Genomic DNA, 21,675 nt, shown 5'->3' on the forward strand with positions numbered 1-21,675 from the left:
TCATGTACTAGCTCTTGTTCAAGATCATTGTTCAGTTGAAACCCTGTGGTTATTGTATCAGACTTTTATGTAACCTTGATAGTGTAACTTTGTAATCTGTGGCATCATTGGAAGCCATGTAGTTATGGATATTGTAATATTATGTCAGTGGAATGTATGTTGATTCAGTTGCTTTGATCTTATGTATAAATGAAATATGGATAAATAAATGCATTGTAATACTTTGATTTCTTTCATTATGAAGATTTAGATGTATGTGTAGTTTTGAACTTAAGCATTTAATTTATCTAAGTAAATGGACAATTGGATTAACTGTGGTGTTAATGTAATCTACGAATTAATCTTTGTTGGTAAACCTTAGGAAATCATGTGTTAGTCTTCCGTTGTGTTATTAGACGTGTAATGGTTATAATTAATGCACTTAATCTTTAAAAAAAAATTATTTCACCCTTTAGTTGCCTAGTTGTGTTGTTTTCCTTTAGGGTTCTTGGTGGGGCATTACAAGAACAAATATGACGAAAAATATCATAGTGCATGGAAAATTCAATATGCATCCTACAACAACATGTGGTGCATACATGATTAATCTTAATATAAAAAGGTTTTGCCATTTCAAAAAATCTTTGACAAATTCTTATTTGAGGAATTTTTCATAAAATTTTGTTTGAGTCATATCCAAATAGTGTTTGGCATGTGGCTCATGATTTGTAGACCCGATTCACCTTCTAACAACATCTCTTTGGTTGGGTGAAACTCTTGTGTTATCATGCCAAAATTTTTCACTTAATGTTCTTAATGCATCAACAACAACCTTGTCTTTGCGTGGCAGTCTACCCGAGAATGCCCAAAGAGAATTATTGTTATGTTCCTCTATTTTTTCTCGCCTCTGTAATGCTTTACTTAATGTTGTTCTACTAACATTTAATGACTTACCTATTTTGCTTATCAAACGATCTTTTTTTTTGGTTGCTCATTATGGTTGATGTAATGACACATCAAGTAACATTAGAATCTTTAGTATGTGATTTTGAACCAATAGCTTGATATGCATCAAATAGATTTCTCACAATAGTTATTTTGTTGTTACTTTCAGATGATCTTAGGCCTAGAATTTTCATTGTCTCTCTAAAATTCAAATTTTTAATCATTTGAATAATTAATTGACATCTTGCGGTTTGATTTAAGTTTTCAAAATAGTTTTGCCATATTCGTTTAACAATTCTCCTACAAGTTCATTCATTCATTCTATCGGGCATTGGCTTCAATATATTCTCATCAATGTCAATTAGATACTTTGGTTTCCTATGAATGATTCTAGGAGGTGTTAACATCGATGCATTACGTGCATTGGGTACATTCAATTCGTCAAATAGAGCAGGTGTGTGTTCATCATTTAATTGATTATTCAATGTGGTCTCTTCTTCAATTGCATTAGGTTCATACAGTAAATCAAATGTCTCTTCTTCAATTGCATTAGGTGCATTATGTTCGTTTGGTAAATCAAATTGAGATGTTGAGGATGACATACCTTCTTGTCTCATTGTTCTTATGTCATGTAATTTCTTCATACGTTGCATTTGTCTTTCCTTTTCAACCTCTCATTGTTCCATCGTTCCTCGCTTGTTCTTTCCCATGGTTGATATCGATTGTCCTAAATAGAATCATATTTCATATATATGTAAACAAAAGTTCATAAACAATCAAATAACCATAAATTTGAGAATTATCATTGCTTTTTTGAATCAAAACTATTAAACAATCACAATAACATTGACAAAACTAATAAGAACAACAATTCAATCATTTGAAATCATGCAAAAACAAAAAAATCACTTACTTCTATGTATAAAACAGTCATAAAAGTGCAGACACAGTTGCAATGGGGCCTTCAACGACCTCAAAAACTTCTTTTGAGGCCATTGAGGCGGTTGGGCAACTAAAAGTATATGTCCCTGCATCACATACGCGGTCTTTTTAGTAACCCCTGCACGCATTGTTAGGGCCTAAAAATGTTTGCAGACCAACGTTAATATTCCTAGTACCCCGTACATGCTGTTAGGCCTAAAATATGTTTAGTAGTCCCAGTACCCTGTATGTGCTTTTTGTAGTAAAGAAAATGTGAAGAAAAGGGAGGGAGGGAGAGGGAGAGGGAGAGGGGCAGGGAGAGGGAGAGGGGGAGGGAGCGGGAGGGAGAAGGGCAGAGGGAGAGAAAGGGAGAGGGAGGGAGAGAGAGAATGGAAAAGGGAGAGAGAGGGTGGAAAAGGGGGGGAGGGAGAGGGGGATAAAGGGAGAGGGAGAGAGAGAGAGAGAGAGAGAGAGAGAGAGAGAGAGAGAGAGAGGGAGAGGGCAAGAGGGAGAGAGAATGGAAAAGGGAGAGAGAGAGAGAGAGAGAGAGAGAGAGAGAGAGAGAGAGAGAGAGAGAGAGAGAGGATGGAAAAAATGTGCATTACCAAAGATTGCCCAAATCCCAACAACAGGAGTGTGGTTGAGGGATGATGCACAATGGGTTTTTTACACTGATTCAAATGCTAAGAATATCAAGGAAATCATAGCCTCTATTGCTCAAACTATGGACCTTGGGATTAGTAGGTCTACTGTTCATCCAAATGGTGACCACTACATGGCAGACCTAATTGCAATACAACAATATAAAGTAAGGGAGATAAAGGGGGTAGGGAGAGATAAAGAGTGGGGAGGGACGAAGAGAGAGAGGGATGGGGTATGGAGAAAGGGAGAGAAGTGGAGTATGTCGGTTTGTTATTCTTTTAAGCAGTATTGGTACTGCTTTTTATATTGTAATAATGGTTCATCTTGCCACCTTAAGATACCATATGACCCCTTAGGATGTCATATGCTCCTAAAGGGTCATGTGGTGTTATGTGGGGTCATACAATGTCCTATGATCCCTTAGGACACCATATGACCCCTTATGTGTCGTTATGGGTCATGTAATGTGCCCTTAGGGGTCATATTGTGTGCTACCACCCTTTAAGACACCATATGACCCCTTAAGACACCATATGGTGTCGTTATGGGTCGTATGGTGTTCTAAGGGGTCATATGGTGTCCTATGACCCCTTAAGACACTGTATGACCCCTTAGTTGTCGAATTTTGTAAGCAGTATTGACACTGCTTTTTTATATTGTAATAATGGTTCATCTTGCCATCTCGGGACACCATATGACCCCTTAGGACATCATATGCTCCTAAAGGATCATGTTGTGTTATGTGGGGTCTGGAGAGAGAGAGAGAGAGAGAGAGAGAGAGAGAGAGAGAGAGAGAGAGAGAGAGAGAGAGAGAGAGAGAGAGAGAGAGAGAGAGGGAGGGAGGGAGAGAGAGGGAAAGAAAAGGGAGGGAGGGAGATGGGGGGAGAGGAAGACATGTCACATGATGTCATTAGGGGTCACGTGGGGTCCTAATTGAGCCACACATGTGTTACACCACTAAATGACCCCTTAAGACACCATTTGACCCCTTGAGATATCATACATGGTCCGAAGAGGTCATTATGTGTTATGTGGGGTCTTGAGAGAGAGAGAGAGAGAGGAATACAATACAATACAATAAGATATCAAAAAATAATATATATCAATATACGTACATATACATATACATATAATACACAAAATATAAAAAGACAATACACATACATAATATATTATATATATTATATACATATATATAATATATATTATATATATATACACATTATATATATATATACATGAAATATCATATTATACATATACATATATGTATGCACACACCCACATTTTTAACACAGGTAGAAGCGCGTACGCGTTGTTTTAGCTTTAACACCGCGTACATGCTGCTTATTGTAAAGACACCCCTGTACGCAGTTTTGTTTTAAAAATACCTCGTACGTGCTGTTTATAGTACAGGGAGCCCATACACGCTTTTGACTGTTTAGGCTTGTGAATAGGTTTGGATGACAAAGCTGTGGGTTGGAAGTTTGATTTCCCTCCATTTCCCTCTTTTTTGACGCGTTTTGTTTTATCAACTTGGTTTCTCGACTTTGTCATCATCAGGTTTACACTTTATCAAGTGGGTATTTCTAAAATTGTCGCCATATTTTCACACATCTTCTGAGTTTTCTAGCCATATAATTTTTTAAAAATTTGAATAACAATAACATATTATTATTGAATTTCTTTTACCAGTGTCTCCATAGTTCTCAGAGACATACGTGTACCATTTTTTTAATAACTTTTGATCTACTAATCCAAATTTAAAAAACTTTATATATTATTATAGTGCACTTGATTCTTTACAATTTAAAAAAAATAATTATATTTTTCGATTGTTTTGGTGCAAGTTATGCTTCGTGCATGAACAAGTACCTGATTTTCAGAATGTGCTCGATTGGAAAAATCATAAAAAAAAAATACTCAACAAAAAATTACAAAAAAAATACACAAATTCTAGTGCTCACTCTTAATTATCTTTCAGCGAAAGGATTTATCAAAATACTAAATCTTACTATGACTTTTTTGATGCGCATGTCAGACATTGTTATATTTTTCAAAAAAAATCAAGGTCTGTTTTTCGTGCGTGAAGGATTTGACCCTCTTAATCTTATCCAATTTTGAAAAAGTTTAGTAGTTTGGAAACAAGATTCAAAGTACTATAATATTTGTTCTTTGATTATCTTCATATCTTGAGTGGATGACTTTCAACTTTCGCCTCCAAGTTCAGGTTCACTTGATTTTAGAAAAAAGATATCCACTTATACCCCCTTTTTGCACACCATCTTTGTGCACTTACCCATACCTCAACTAGATACACAACTCCCTCGCTCTGTGATTCAACCAGGGACATTCAACCAAAACTATCTAGATTTTATCGAATTATTTCGACTCTCTCTTGCCCATGCAACTCTCGTACGAAATTTTTTGAAAAAAAATATCAAGCTACTAAGTTATTTGTTTTGCCTGAAATTTCAAAATTTTTTGGGGCTTTTTTAAACACGTGTAGCCGTGCCCGTGATTGTGAGAGCGACTGACAAAATGTTAACTACATGCAAGATTTCTGTCAACCACAAACGACAACATGCCTCCACGTCATCAAACGACAACATGCCTCCACATCATCGATGGGTCCTAGAATGTGGCTCCCATTGCAACATGACATCACATATGATATCATGGAGAGGCATACAGATTTGGAGTCAGAATAACTACAACCCTTTATCTCCCTCCCTCTCCCTATTTGTCTATGTCTCTCTATCTTTTCCTCTCTATTTACCTATCTCTCTCTATCTTCCTCTCTCCCCTTTGTCTCTAAACATGTCTGCGCCTTCTCTCTCTATCTTCCTCTCTCCCCTTTGTCTCTAAACATGTCTGCGCCTTCTCTCTCTTGCTCTTCCTTCCTAGACCTCTATATCTATAATTATTTGCCTCTCTATCTCTATATTTCCATATTTCTTCTTCCTCCTTTTTTACTTTCTACTCTAAACTAACTACACTATTGATAGGAACTTGACACATTGTGTCTCTTGTTGAATATAGAATTATTTTTAATTTTTTTTTGGAATTTAAAAAAACTTAGACATCCAAATTCATATTAATTTAATTGAAATTCTCTATCTTTATATATTTATTGAATTAAAAAAATAAAATAATAATAGAACTAAAATTAATAATAATAATAATAATAATAAGACCACCAACTTTATAAATTTTAGAAATTAAACTATACTACCAAATTCTGCAACAAAATACTCGTGAAAAATCTCAACATCACCTGCTGAAATTAATGTATCTAATTATAGCCGACAATGGTGAATGGTGGACAAGTTCGACGTCCTTAACTTCAGCGAGGAGAAAAGGTTAAGAGGCTTTGTTGTGGTAGCTTATACGGTGGCATATGTTGCTTATGACAGGGAAATGGCAGGAGCTCAGTGCTATGAGAATCCTCCCGTATTGGATGTGCCACTCACAGGCTTGAGTGGGTACGTAGAGACCTTAGCAGACCTCAAAGTTTATGTTTCCGGATCTCCCCACACCCACACCGCTATCATCTTAGCCTCTGATGTTTATGGTATTTCTACTCTCCTTTCTTCCATTCATCTAAATTAGTGAATTTGTTTTTCTAACAGTTTCATTTATAACATAAGTATTCTTCAAACACAAAATGACCAATTGAAGTATAGTCCAATAAATTAGGCCTAGCCAACTCCCACTATTCAAACTGAACTCATTCTCGCAAGACCAATTTTTAAATTCTAATGGGGCATGCAAAACAAATGCAAGAAGAGCTGGATAAGGAGAAACGCTGAATCATGACGAGGATGCTTTTCCATATGAAGTAGGCTAAGGAAAGCTGCCAACAGTACCCCAGGGAATTCAAGGCCATCATCAAAGATCTGAAGTTTACCCATAACTATAAATAAGGTGATTCTTACTATCTTATAGATTCAGAAGGTAGTGAAGTGATTCCCACCTAAAAGTTGGGGATATCTCTAATCAGACCATTCCCAGGGAACTAAACAAAATTCGAGTCAAGTTACCGAATGTGGGGGTATCCATCCAATGAAATAAAGGGACAGATGAAGAAGAACGAAATAATATAGAGGTGGGGGATGGTGTCCACTCTCCACATTAGGGCAAAATTTCACTTCTCTAATGGTTAGGCCCACTTTCTACATTCGGGGCAAATTTTCACTTTTCTGTGGTTAGGTCCACTTTCCACATTAGGGCAAAGTTTCACTTTTCTATGGTAAGCTTGTTCTAAATGGTAAGAATACTCACTCCTATCATTTTAGTGTCTTCAGAAGCAAATGAGAGCATGCTCAACGTTACATGGTAATCGCCTTATTACATGTTGCTTGGTTGCCTACGCCAGGGAAAATTCGTAAAATCCAGTTGTTAAAGAAACAAGAGAGTAATTGTAAGAAGAGTTTGGCTTATAAGGTGTTACACACACCGAATGCTTTGCGAATCCAGAAGCATGACGGTGTGTTGCAAGCCAAGGATTGATGTATTGACATCCTTTCCTTTTCAATACTTACATAATTTAGTCGCACGATTATTACCGATGTACAAATTTCATAAAAAAAACTTCTTCTCATGGATTAAATGCATTAGCGAAAGGTCATAGGAGAAATGCCTACCAAATGGAAAATATTCATTGAAGGATGAATTTGACTACTAGATACTCTATATAATGAAAGTTTTTATTAAAAATAAAATGGCCAGCACCCCTAATTCCTTAAAGCTGGCAGAAGCATTCCTCAAATCCTCCTTAGCTTAGCCACACGATTATTACCAATGTACACGAGTGAAATGCCAGAGAGAAAATAACTGCTCATGGAACATAGTTAGTAGCAATATGCGTTAGCGGAAGATCATTGAAGAAAGGCTTACTCAGGGAAAATATTCATTGAGTTATGGATTGACTACTAAATTCTCTATATAATGCAAAATCTCATTAAAAATAAAATGGCCAGAAATTATAATTGCTTAAAACTGGAATTGGACTTCTTCAAATCCTCCATCCTTGCATGCTAGGAGCCTTTGCTAGCTATAGAAGAGAGGAATAGATTAGACGAGTGTTGTTCTCTGAGAAGGAAGCCAATGGTGATTTTCGAATTTGAAATATTAACTACCATTTGGAAGACATGCCTAGACTTGCAAACATCAACCCAGGTCAAGCTTCTCACGAAGGCTCGAGAAGAAGTTGGACAACTGTCAATATTCGAGCAAGTCAAGGAAGAAATCAAAGTTCAAGCTTATGGTGTCATTGGCAATGTAGCTCAACAAAGGGTCACATATGAGATATTCTTCAAGATTTTATTCAAGCCTAGGTAGAAATCAAAGCTCTCAAAGTGTTGGATACTAACTATTTTGATGTGGTTACTAGTGATGCAATAAAATTATGTCAAGTTGCATTTGTGAACATGGGCATTCTTAGGAATGCATGTAAAATTGTGAATACTTGGAAACAGCTTGGAGAAGGCGAAGGATGACTAAAAGAAGTTGGAAAAGGATATGGATAAGATTATAGAAATCAAATTGTGGGATAGTAATAAAATGGGAGGTTACATTGTTTAGAACTATTAAAAACCCTTGCCTCAATTTTTAATTAATGCGAATTTTGTTTCTTAGTTAAAACATATTGGCTTCAATGTTTTACATCAAGTTCAAGTTGTAAGTATTCTTAAATCTGTTCTTACTTGGTATGTTATTTTTGTATTCATTAAGTAGGATAGCCAAGTCAACTAACCTTGTGTAATTAAGATAGTTTTGGTGAATGACTTTTAGTTGAATCATGTTGGCAAGAGACATGCGTAAGGACGATTCTTGTAGAGGGCTTGTGATGAGTAGATATAGTCCTTACTTACATTGCAAAGGATTTGTGGTACCATACAAGAAGAGTTCCACATCCTTCAAAGACATAGAAGAAGATGGCGTAATACCACACACTATATTAGAGGCCTTGTGGTACCACATACAAGCATTAGAGGTTTTATGGTACTACATATGAGCAATAGACATTTAGCAGATGATACAGGTTGTTGTGCAACATTGCACAACATACATGTTAGGTGAAAATTTTGTAAACCGGGGAAGTTCACAAAATTGTGGTTTCAGTCACACTCTGTGAGATTGAATCTCTCCTAATCACAAGGGAATGTTCCCCCTTTGACTTACTACTCTCTCTACTTGAAACACAAATTTAACCATGAATCCTATTTTGAATTTGGGCTGTACATCATCTTATTCTCTCTTTAGAATAGATGTTATTCTTTTCTGTTTTTTCAGAAAATAATTTACAATCTGGAGCAGTAATGAATAATATTACTTCAAAGTTACAAAGAAATAACTTAGAGCATGCGAATGAAAAATACAAATAAAGAAGCAAAGTTTCCGTAAATGCACAAAGTCCTCCGTTGCTTTTTCAGGACGAGAAAAAAGTGTTCAAGCTCAAAGTCTTGTAACCACTATAATCCTATCAACCTTTTACAAATAACTTCTGTAACCCACTGTATCTACTAAGATAACAAAGTAAAGCACCAAGTCTTTATCTTGATATCCTATTACAATTTTGATAATCTTTTCACAAAATAACGAAAAGAAACTCAAAATTTTCAAATCGTTACCTCTTGTACTAATTACTAATTCCATTTAACAAGAGCTGAAATGTAACACAGTTTACAAACCAAAACTTGTTCTACTCTTTAATACTATTTCAACACAAAGCTTTTATTTGATCAAAACATGATTTTATCACAAGAATGACGTAAGAACATTCTCACCATAAACCACAACGTATTCAACACAAAGTCCGAATGCCAAAGATGTCTTCTTATTTGATCAAATTTGCAAAACGACAATATGAACTCAAAGTTTCACTTTGCTCTTCACTTCGGCAGAGTTTCGTTGTATAAGATTAAAGATGAAAATTACAATGAGCAACCTCATATATATAGGGGAGGTGCAATGAGCTAATATATGAAAGCTACAACAAACTATGACTAAGTAAAAAATGAGTCCTAATTGACTTAGAACTTGTGCATATTCTAGATGCTAAACTGTATATACAAAAAAACACTTAAAGTGTCAATTGGAATTACAAAATGACACTAAACTAGAAATGCATAAAAATGACTAAGTGTCTGGATCTCCATCTTGAACATCATCATCTCCATTTTTCTTGAAGAAATCCTCATATTGTTGCAAGGTAGCTTGTATTTCAGAGTTATCTGGTCCCAATGTGCGGAATCTAGGATTTGGAGTGGAGTGCAGTATGGATCTGAAGAATTCCTAGAGTTAGACAAAAAAGACCAAACATCGCAAGTAGAGGTGACTTTGGTGCATTTTGGGTTTATAAACCCGATTTAAACCAAAAAGCGTGACTTTGGTGCATTTCGGGTTTATAAACTCGATTTGCACCAAAAAGGGTGACTTTGATGCAATTCGGGTTTATAAACCTAATTTGCACCAAAAAAAGGTGACTTTGGTGCATTTTGGGTTTATAAACCTGATTTGCACCAAAAAAGGTGACTTTGGTGCATTTTGGGTTTAGATTTGCACCAAAAAATATAAACTAACTCCTAAAAAGACAATTTATCAATCTTTTAGATTGACAAATTGAGACTCAAATTAAGACGATTTCTTGAGAGACTAACTACACAGGAGGGGGTTTGACAAGCACCTCGACATGTGTGCTTAGAGGGTGTGGGCTATGAAACAGACAAATTTCGTAGGGGTTATCCCACAATTTGAGCGAACCAAAATTGAGGATAATAGTTGGTGAATTTGTGGTGCATTTCGGGTTTATAAACCTGATTTGCACAAAAAAAGGTGACTTTGGTGCATTTCGGGTTTATAAACTCGATTTGCACCAAAAAGGGTGACTTTGGTGCATTTTGGGTTTATAAACGTGATTTGCACCAAAAAGGGTGACTTTGGTGCATTTCAGGTTTATAAACCTAATTTGCACCAAAAAAGGTGACTTTGGTGCAATTCGGGTTTATAAACGCGATTTGCACCAAAAAAAGGTGACTTTGGTGCATTTCGGGTTTATAAACCCGATTTACACCAAAAAGGGTGACTTTGGTGCAATTTGGGTTTATAAACCCGATTTGCAACAAAAAAGGTGACTTTGGTGCATTTCGGATAAATCCGATTTGCATCGAAAAATTAAAAACTAACTCCTAAAAAGACATTTTTTCAATCTTTTAGATTGACAAATTGAGACTCAAATTTAGACAATTTCTTGAGAGCCTGCCTAACTACACAGGAGGGGTTTTAACAAGCACCTCGACATGCGTTCTTAGAGGGTGTGGGCTAGGAAACTGAGTATGAATTCATATAAAAAGTCATGGTGGAAGGGATTGCTGCAAGTTGTTCGCACAAGGCATCGCTGATGACTTTTCCCCATGATATATGATGGGACTGCCTTATGAACATGACGAACTGGTACATCCAGCACTCAAAAACATTAGAATGCTCAAGACCCATTACCCTGCTGAGGAGAGTTATGATGTCTCCAATCTCCCATTTGAAGTCACAGCGGTACAACTTAGCCCACCTTGAGAAGGCGGTTCGTGGCTCATGAATCCACCTGTTAATATGACGTTTTCAATCCTTCTCCCTTTTCACATAGTACTCAACTGCACTATCTTTGGAGATTTCCATATAAACAGGTGCAGGAGGTATTCTGAAGACTTTCTCAATCGTGTCTGCATTAAGGCGGATTATTGCTTCGCCATCATTATTTTTAATGGTTCTTGTCTCCTTGTCAAAGTGATGGGCGCAAGCGAGAACAAATTCAGGTTCTAGGGCAGCCACTGGAAAAGAAGATGCGTGATGGATATGGCTGTCCAAGAGCCGTTGCATATTGCTATCTTGCGGATCCTCTACCCTCTTGACAAATTCCGACATGTCCACATGCCCTATCTCTGTATCTTTTATGCGATCCAAAGGAGAAGAGACTTGAGAAGGTGAAACCTCATTGTGGTACTTGTCATATTTATTATTCATCTTTTTTGGAATTGGAGATGATGGCAAATCTGACATTGAAAGATAACTTGGTATACTGCGATGAAGACTTAAAAGTGTTAAGGCAACATCATAATCAGCTGCAACTAACATTTTTCCTTCTTCAAATGGGAAGAATTCCAATCCTTGCACTTCACGATTTTGTGAGAGAAAGAGGGGAAATAAATGGGAAATGCCAGGAATCTTGACTTTGACCAATTTCGGATCTTGGGGAAAATTTTACAAGTATACAAGTTTGGGAAGAATGCACATGCAATCGGATTTTTAAAACTTGAATGCAAGTATACCTGTAAAATGGTAAATGGAGAAATGGGTGAAAAATGGGAAATAGACTTGCGGGAAATGACGTGAACGGAAAGTACAGATATAGGCGTTATGGATGGATAAAAATGGAAAGATTTTGGGGATGACTTTTTCATGAAAATGGGAAGAAATTTGAACATGCAATCCGGTTCTAAAAACCCGATTTTGGAAGGATGGGCATTTTTCATTTTTTGCAACTTGGAATTTCAACAAAAGATGGTTAAAATTTTAACCGTAAGGGAAGAACAATGATTTTCATCCAACTTGTAATTGAGATTTAAAATCTCAAATACAAGTAAAGAGGGAAAATGGGGAAGATCAATGCAATTCAAAAATTGCTTATCAAGGGGGAGAATCTCTCTCACAAAACCGACAAGAACAACATATTTACAAATTACAACTAGAAAGAAAAATAAGAAAACAAGAAAATAAGAAAATGAAACAAGAAAAGAAAAGAAATTATACCTTGTTTCAATCTGAAAATGCCTCTCCAAAAGATGATCGATCTTTGGAAGAAAGAAGAAAAGCTCTTAAATAGAGATAAACCACAATCAAAAACCCTAGCCACGTTTTTACCAAAACGCCATAAGCTGAAAAACGTGGCAGTAAATGCAAGTTTGAAGAGCCAAAATGCCAAAGAGGAATCACGCCTAAGAGTCCCAAAGCAAAACGCCTAAGGGAGAGATGAACACATGACATCAAAACCCTCCAAAACGCAGCCTTTGAAGGATCACGTGGGAAAAACGTGGCATCAAATGCATCTAAAATGGCACAAGAAGTGACTGAAACTTCTCCCAACTTCAACGCCTAGGTATGAAAGGCAAAAACGCCTTAGGAGTTTGCAGATTTGTGGAGTAAAAATTGCCCAAAATGTGGATTCAAGGAACCACGTGTTTGCTGATTTAGCTCAAAAAACCAGTATCAATAAACCCCAAATGGCATGAAATGTGTTTGTAAATGCATGAGAATAGGATGGAATCCTAAACGCCTTGCATCTCCAACAAATCTCCACAAAAATTGCTTTGAAATCTTCAACAATTTTTCTTGGCTGGTCGGATTTTTGAAAAAGATGAACAAGTTCGATTTTGCATGTATTGGAGAAAATCGGGTTTTTTAGATGAAATAGCAAGTTTAAAATTGCACTTTTCCATCAACAAGGCAAAATCGGGTATTTAAAATGCAATTACAAGTTTAAAATCCTCCAAAATGCACTTTATAGAGAAAATCGGGTTTTTTAGGCAAAATAGCAAGTTTTAAATGTCACTTTATTTCATTTCTAGGCAAAATCGGGTTTTGGAGAGAGATGTGCAAGTTACATTTTACTTGTAAAGGGAAAATAAAATCCCTACAACAAGTTTTAATAACTTGCACATATGTAGTAGAGGTTAAAAATCCCTATTACAAGCAAAAGACATTAAAGTAGGGGTTTTTCAAAAGAGTTACAAGTAAACTTGTAACTTATCCAAAAAAATCCCTATTTTAACTTAACTAACCAAAAAGCAACAAGGGGGAAATAAAAAACAAATTACAAGTTTTTATTTTTCAATAAAGTGCACTTGTAATTAGCCTAAAATTTCCCTACAAAGACCAAAACAAAGGAAATCATTAAAACTTGCAATTCAAAGAAAATTTCCCACCTGCAGTCAGGGAGAAAAAACCCGAAATTGAAGGAAAGACATAGCAAACGAACCCAAAATGCGACGAAATTCGAAACGCAGTTCGAGGATGGACTGAGGATTAAGCCAATCCAAGGATTGGGTGAAATTATGCCTCAAGAAGCGTGCCTTAGAGTAAAATTTTCATTTTTTGACAAAAATTCCATGTAATGGTCCCTCACAACACAAAGGATGACAGGTTGATCTTGCCAACCTTCCGCTTGATGTCATTGTTAGTGTCCATAATGGCCCCGACTTCTGCTGCTCGAGTATTTCATCCGGAGCTCCACATAATCCTTGAAGGATATGTCCCCCTCGAGATTTGGATCCCTCCAATCTTGGTTCAACTGTGCTTCCATCTCCTGAAAGGTGGGCTCTTGCTCCCTGCGTGGCGCTTTTGATGTCTGAGGAAAAGTCAGCATCAGCAGACGTGAATGTGAGCGTTGGACGTTTGACCTTCCTGTGACCGAATCATCGCCCTGCTCATTCTGTTCTCCATTTGTTTTTCCCAAGGCCAATTGTTGTAAGGTTTCCTCCATGATTTTTTTTGCGTTTCTCTCCTCTGGTTAGGGTGTCGTTGAGTTGAGCTTGGCTTTTGGTTAGCTCCCTTAATAGTGCCATGACTTCTCTTGCAGGATCTTGTGGTTCCCCCATTCGATCGGCCGAACGGTACCTCCTTCTGGTGTACACTTGCATCCACTACACGACAGGCTGGCAAGATCACAAGCTCTGATACCACTATAATGTTCCCTGACTGTACTGGCGAAGGGGGCAAAGGCGTACGGTGGTGTTGGAGCAGGGCCGTACAGTGTTTGAGCAAGGACCGTACGGTGGATGTGAGACTGGGCGTACGGTTGTCAAGAGGGCGGCCGTACGGTAGTGTCGAGAAGGCCGTACGGTGGTGCCGAGATAGGCCGTACGGTGATGCCAAGATAGACCGTACGGTGAAGGGGGGTACGATGGACTTCAAGCTGTGAAGGGGGGTAGTCTCCCGCGAGCTTATCGAGTGATAAATTTTGAATATTAGGAATCCTTTATGTATGTAAATCAGATTAACAAATATGCAACTGGAGAAGTAACAATGATGAGATTCTAGATTTGCCAGATCCGGAACAAGAACACATGACATAATAGGGTGAGGGGTGAATCTCACCGAAACTGCAAATACCAAATAGGGAGGGTCTTTCACCTTCGAAATGGTGGATACCAGAACTCCAACAGGAATTCGCACAAGAGAGAAAAATATCAAAATTCGCATACCTAAGACAAGGACTAACTCGGCCATATATATGGGCTCCGGGAACTTCCCGAAGGGTTACAAACGGGCCGACACGACCAACGGAGACATGTCTAAACTAATTAAATAAAAGGGCCCGAAAGATTGTTATTAAATTTGGGGCCTTACAATAAAGTAATTAAATTTATTATTTAATTACATCGGGGACATCACATGCAGATGTTGCTGTGGCATGAAATTTCTGAGTATTCCGTGGTAGTATCATTGTGTTGGAACACTGCCGAGTCTCCTTGTTCTGCTCTGTTACTTCAATCACTTCGATTGATGAGACACTGAGAGGGGGTGAAGGAATGATAGGTGGAGGAATGATAGTCTTCTGTTTCTTCTTCACCTCAATCTTTTTCCCTTTGGCCTTGACTTCTCTTGGCGTATTCTTCCTTCTCTTGGGAGCTTGACTCTCTTCGTCTGCATGAATCCTGACATCACTGATGGTCCTCTGATTGTCCTCGAAAGTAGACTCTTCCGGCTTCATCCTTTCATAAGTGAAGGGAACACCCATATCAACTAACTTATTCATCTGTATATCTACCCATTCACGGGAGAAACTCAAGACCTCTCTCATCAATATATTCAGGTCAATCTCTTCTGACTCTGACCAATTAGGCAATAGGATTGCCTTCTTCATTTCACTCTCATACTGTGGGTGCGTATGATCTTTGTTATCTAACACTTGATCAGGAATGAGGAAAAGTCCACACTTCCTTGTGAAATCCACTGACATTCTGGACCACATTCTTCTCTTCACTGCTTGCTCGTCCATTAGGTTGGCCCAATAATCTTCTATGTCAACTTTGTGAATGAACTTCTCTCCCCTGATCCTTCCAACTTTCTTGTCTGGATAGAATCTTTCTCTTTTCTTGTATGTAGCAAATCGATAGAATGCAAGCTCCTCACTCGCAGTATGCAAGCTCCTCACTCGCAGTGCTGGCGACTATGGCAGACTGGCAAACCTCTGATGTCTTCCCAACAGAAATAGGGAATGTCATGCCTGTCCTGTGCTTCTCTCTCTGAATGACATCGAACTCTAGAAGCTGTCTCACCACTTCCAACAAGATCATTCTGTCAGTCGGATACCTAGGAAGTCTGTAGGGTTTAGATTGAAACCCATGAATCCTAAGGTACGTGAAAGTGGGAAACTGAATATACCACAATCCATATTTTTCTATTAACTCTGTTGCCTCCTTGGACAATCTTCTATAGATTCCGCCTTGCAGCATCCGTGTGATGTACATAGTGAATGCATCATTCACTCTCTTATAGTCTTCAATTCTATACATGCTCAACTGGGGGTAGCATTCATGACTCTTGAATTGTCCTTGCCCATTCCCGACTTCACCTTTGCATATTAATCCTCTGTATGAAACAAACCGTGCAAGTAGGTATACCAGGTAAGAAGTCATGGTGAATGACTTGGACCGCTCTACATTCCTCAGCTGAAAGTCAAGATTGTCACTTATAATCTTAGACCAATTTACTAATGTTCCTCTAAGGCAATCCTGGATGAAGTAGAACATCCATCTATCGAATATTGTTCCCTGCGGGATCCCCATCACTTTGTTGAGTAGGAATATTATATCGCTATACTCCTCCTTGAAGTCTACGCACACGAGTGTCTTGGGAGCCTTGGAATGATGAGACCTAGGCTCAATCATCCACCCTTTGTTTATCAAATTCTTGCATACACCGATCTTCTTCGTGTATATTTCTTCATATTCATCCTTGGTCACATTCTTCATTTTCGTTCCGCATGGAATTCCGAACACCTCTGCAATAGCATCCTCAACAAGGTAGGCAATGACAACGCTCTTAGGAGTCTTGATCATTCGCGTGAGCAGATCATAACACCGTGCACACTCCAGGATAAGCTCATTGCACTGTATGGACTGTGGAAATCCAGCAGCATGAAAAATATCACTCTTCATAATGTTCGCATATGCTGGGGAAGGAACTTGATCTCCGACTCCGAACATCTGCTGTTGCATCTAGTCGAAGTCTAGGAAATGCATGTTTGTATCTGTGATCTCCTTCCATCGGGACAAAATCTTGAGCTCTGGATAGAATCCAGTCTCCAACATCTTCAATAGTTCTTTCCTTTCCTTATATCCTGACTTCGACATCGCACCTATACGAAGCTTGAAGTTAGACTTAGGAAAATAAATAATGCTCTTGATAAAATTCCTGACTTTCTAAAGATTTTAGCTAATTAGAGCATAAAGTCAGGAGAATAATCCATACACTTGGTAAATTTTAACAATTAGATTCAAAGTGTGACAACGCTAGGGCATGGAAACCCTCTATAAAAGTCATTAATACTTCCTTATGCTTAGAAAATATGCAAGCTAAAATGCAAAGGAGTATACCGGATCAACGATGACTAAGGAAAGGTGTGAAAGGTTGTGTTTTCACACAAAGTATGTCTGAAGACACCTTCCCCAGTCAACAATTCTAAAGATAACCTGAAAATCAGACTTTTAAAACATGTTGTAATCTTTAAAAAATGTGCATAAACTCGATAAAAATTAGTTTTAATGATGAAAACAATCATATTTAGGAATGTAAGTGTGGCTGGTAAAAAAATAAATTTCTGAGGACAAGTCTGAAAATTGATTACTTCAGACTTACCAGCACCTTGCAAAGTAGTTAAAAATCCCTGAAAATAATAGAAAATAGCTAAGGAATCAGCTCCAAGCAAAATCACCAAAGTGGTTAGGTGGCTGGAAATGAATTTTTTTGAGGACAGCTGCCTAACAATGGAGTTTTCAGACCTGCAACAGCGATAAAATGGTCTGAAAATGCACTAAAAAACTCCATAAAAGACCTCCAAATGCAAATCGCCTAAGTTGGAATTGGCTGGGCAAAGAAGATTGAAGTCTGAAAATTAATGTGCAGCAAACAATGGAGGTCAAATCTGAAGCAAACCTCAGATCTGAAGCGAATCAGCAAGCTGGGAATGATGGCAGCCACCAAGCATGCATGGAAAATCACCAAAATGTGGCACCAAACCTCTTCAAAACCAAAATCAAAACTTCTCCAACTATAGTGCCATTTTCAAAATTCTGAAAATGTCATCAATGGCAGCTCGGATCTGCAACAATGGAGGTTGGAATAGCAAGCAAAAAATGGAGGAGAAAATCGCCAACTTTCCTAACACAAAAATCGCCACCTTTCACCAAAATCGCCAAATTTGGAAAAAATCGCCAAACTTGGAAAATCACTAAAATCTAGAAATGGCCTTCAATGGCAGCAAGGGAATGGAACAACAAGCTGGAAAAAATGGAGGAGAAAAGAATCCTCAACCCAACACTTCACTTCAGCACTTTGCCAAAATTCGCGAATAAGGGAGAAAAATCGCCTTTCATGGAGACACCTGGCAGATTTAATAATAAAATGATGCTGGAAAACTCCTCTCTTATACTTGCTTTTACCTCACACTTTCACCACATAAGCAATGTGGGATAAAACACTTGCTTAAATACTTGTTTGGTAAAAAACTAACTTGCTTCTAGAAGGTTAAAGTATTAAATGCTTATTGCAAGTTAGTTACTTTTTGCTTTTAAAATTTTAAATAATCATTAATCATCATTTAAAAAACAATTAAAAATGGGGCTCACTTATTAAATATTTCGATTTAAGTCCAAATTGAGCCTCCAGGGGAAAATCGACTTAAGTTGGGATTAAAAAATCCCTTTAGAAAATCAATAAAGTGTCAAAAATTTCCCCATAAGGGAAAATCGATCCTAGCTTGGATAAAAATCCACGCTCAAATTTCATCAAAATGCACATAAAACACTCCAGGGGAAAATCGATGGCAGTCTGGACACAAAATCCACACTCCAAAGTCACTTTACTTGTAAAAAATACTCTGTGGTGGAAAATCGACCTCATTCTGGATGAAAATCCGAACTTAAAACTCATCAAAATGCTCTCAGTGGAAAATCGACTTGGGTATGGACTGAGAGTCTGCACAAAAATCCGCACTAACTTGTCATAAAACATCCTGGTGGAAAATCGACCCAGGCATGGAATCATTCTTAACGTTGTCCGCACTCCTGGTGGAAAATCGATGGCAGTCTGAAAAAATCCTGACACTTAGCCAAATTTTAGCACTCCTAGGGGAAAATCGACCCAGGTATGGATAAACAGTGGTGGAAAATCATAGCCAGTATGGATTTCAAGGGAAACCCATGTGTAGTGTGGATTTTGAGTGGGGGAAAATGGTGGGTAATCTAGAATATGAGGGGAAAAGCACCTCTAGCATGGAATTTGACCTTCTAAACCTTGGAATATGGATTTCCCTTAGGAATTTGACATTTTAACCACTCAAAATCACTAAGAAACTTCAAATTTAGATTGGACTTGGGTAAATTTTCCCAAAAGATGAGCAAAATGCTAGGAAAATATTGGGATAAAGTGCGAAATCAATTTAAATAATACCTTAGGAGCGAGAAAACAACTCCAAAAGGTCTGGGAATACCCTGACACTTTAAAATCACCGATGCGTTTGTTTAAAAACACGTTAACGCTCAAAAGGTCAACACTTAGACAAAACTTAGGATCATTAAAATATCAACGTTTGCAACTTGATCCTATAACCTCAAAAACCCTAAACGACACTAGGCATGATCAAAACTCTGAGACTCGGGCACGGGAAACGCAAAATTGCCCACTAAGTAGCTAAAACCCTAACCTAACAACGCAACAAGCTGGAAAAGAGGGGGTCCTCGTTAGCAATGGGGCGATGTGTGAAAAAGTCACAACAGGTTCTCCGTACACATGGGGTTTCTAGAACTGTCCTATTTTTAAGGGTTTTAAGGCTATCCGAGTGACTTGCAAACTTGGCCTTAGAAAGCTTCACCAATCAAAACCTCTGCACAAACTAGTCAGGGATTTTTAAAGGGCATTCAATGGGGTCTCCAAACATGTATCAACTTTTGCTCTACCAATCCATGTGTGCTCTAAAAACGCACATCTTCTGCTGTCCTAGTCTCACCAACTCCTAGCTGTGAGCCTAGGGTATCATTGTAAAACCACCAAAAAGGTCTGCAAAGCCAAAAAAATCTACACTAAATATATTTACAGACCCTAACCTAGCATTCCACTGGATTTCAACCGGTGCCATCAGTGGGTGCTTAGGTTAGAGCCATTTATTGCTTAAACCTTAGCCTACAAGGGTTTTGTACTTAGTTCACAGAGAATGGTTTGAATCTCTGCAACCAGACACAATCAAACCTTGAAATCTACCTTGATGGAAAGTAGATTCACCAGTCCTTCATGCCCTGCAGGTAGGTTCCCCTGACAAGTCCGTACTGGACCGTACAACACAACAAAAACAAGGAAAAACAGTGAAAGCGGTGTAAAAACAAGGTTTTCCTTACAAACAAAACTTGCTCTGCATTCCAAACTCTTCCAACCTGTACAATGATGTTGTCTTTTGGTTTTTAACATGTTTCAGTTGGTTAGAACCAACTTCTTCACTGCCAACAACATAAAGTGCAACTTTTTGCAATGTTGCAAATGTTGCTTAACATTTTACATCTTTTTGATCCTTAGGATGCAACCTTGCACTCAAGTGTACTCCAAGGCTCCAAAGGCCCTCTATGCATTCTAGGAGACCTAAAACAATGCATTACACCCTTATTACATGATGACTCTGTTTTTAGAGTAGTGCACCTGTGAACAACATCAACATTACATCTTTCTAGGATATCAACATCCTGAACACAACAAAAGCTTGGACAACTCAACCATGACTTCATTGAGTCCCAAATGGTTGGTCCACTTATTACAACTTGAAAGACAACATAAAAGACTTAAGAACAAACCAAAATTTGCATGGAGTGATAGGTGCCCTTCACCACCCCCACAATTAATGCCCCCTACGTCCCAACAAGGATCGACGACGTATTGGTGTCAATGGAGAAGCAGGTGAGGGGTCCAAACGGAGATCCCTACAGATCAAAGAACAAAACGAAGAGAGACGTCGGCTGCGAGAGATCGCCGAAGGGCGGGAGAGTTCGGAAAGGCGAAGCAAGAGTCAGAGTGTGAGTCGGAGCCGTAGTCGGGAGAGACAAAAACCGTGTACGTGGAATGTGTTGGTAGGGGTGTCTAGGACCCTGCCACTACCGGATGTAGCGGAGGACGATCTCGCCGACCAGGCCACTCACTCGACATCGAGTGAAGAATTCAGAACTCAGTCCGAGAGCAATTCGTTAGAGAACTCCGACCGCGACGAAAGGGTTGCATGGGCCCTGCAGGGTGACGTCGCTGAACTCTTTGTGAATAACCTGTACCGAAGGTTTGGTAGATGATAAAAGTTTAAAACAGATACCAACAGGACCCCAGGCACGCAACAAATTCAGACAGTTATAATAACGCCCAGGGAACAAAAAGTGACTAAGGGAAAAATCAGCGTGGAGGGCGAGGCAACCATAGCACCACCATGACAGCTACGAAGCCTGGCAGCAACAGCAAGAAGGTGAAGATCAAGCCAAAAATACAGAAGGACCCAGAAGAAATCACTGCAGAAAGTGTGGCTTTTGAAAGTGTGACCGACAGTGAATGCCGTACTTGGTGGGAGGAAAACCCTTCAGACCATGTGATAAAAGATTCTCTCCGGAAAGCACAGGTGGACCACGCCATCCAGATGCCGACGTTTAACATTAAGGATTTTGAACCTGTGCTTCATACTATGGTGTTCGGATACAACCGCCACGAGAGAGCCTCCATTATTCAGTTCCAGGCTGCACAATAAGGATTTCTTTCAAAGTTGAGGACTTCAAGAGGGTATTTGGTATACCCGATAAGGGAGCATCTGCAGCGAAACCGGCCAAGAAGCTCACAAGGGAGAAAAAGAAATGGTTGCTGGAGTTGGTGTGATGGGACAATTTGACGGAA

General features: G+C 38.4%; 1 protein-coding gene across 1 annotated transcript in view; it reads left to right on the forward strand.

The window, feature by feature from the left end:
- Nucleotides 1-5,750: 5,750 nt before the first annotated feature.
- The window catches only part of LOC131044268 (endo-1,3;1,4-beta-D-glucanase), a 118,364-nt gene continuing 102,439 nt past the window's right edge, over nt 5,751-21,675 (forward strand). Inside the window, exon 1 of the mRNA XM_057977561.2 lies at nt 5,751-6,061. Within this exon, the coding sequence (XP_057833544.1) occupies nt 5,806-6,061 (256 nt within the window). The 5' untranslated portion in view covers nt 5,751-5,805. The remainder of the gene's footprint in view (nt 6,062-21,675) is intronic.

Source organism: Cryptomeria japonica, chromosome 6 (genome assembly GCF_030272615.1).
Source record: "Cryptomeria japonica chromosome 6, Sugi_1.0, whole genome shotgun sequence".
Taxonomy (NCBI): domain Eukaryota; kingdom Viridiplantae; phylum Streptophyta; class Pinopsida; order Cupressales; family Cupressaceae; genus Cryptomeria; species Cryptomeria japonica.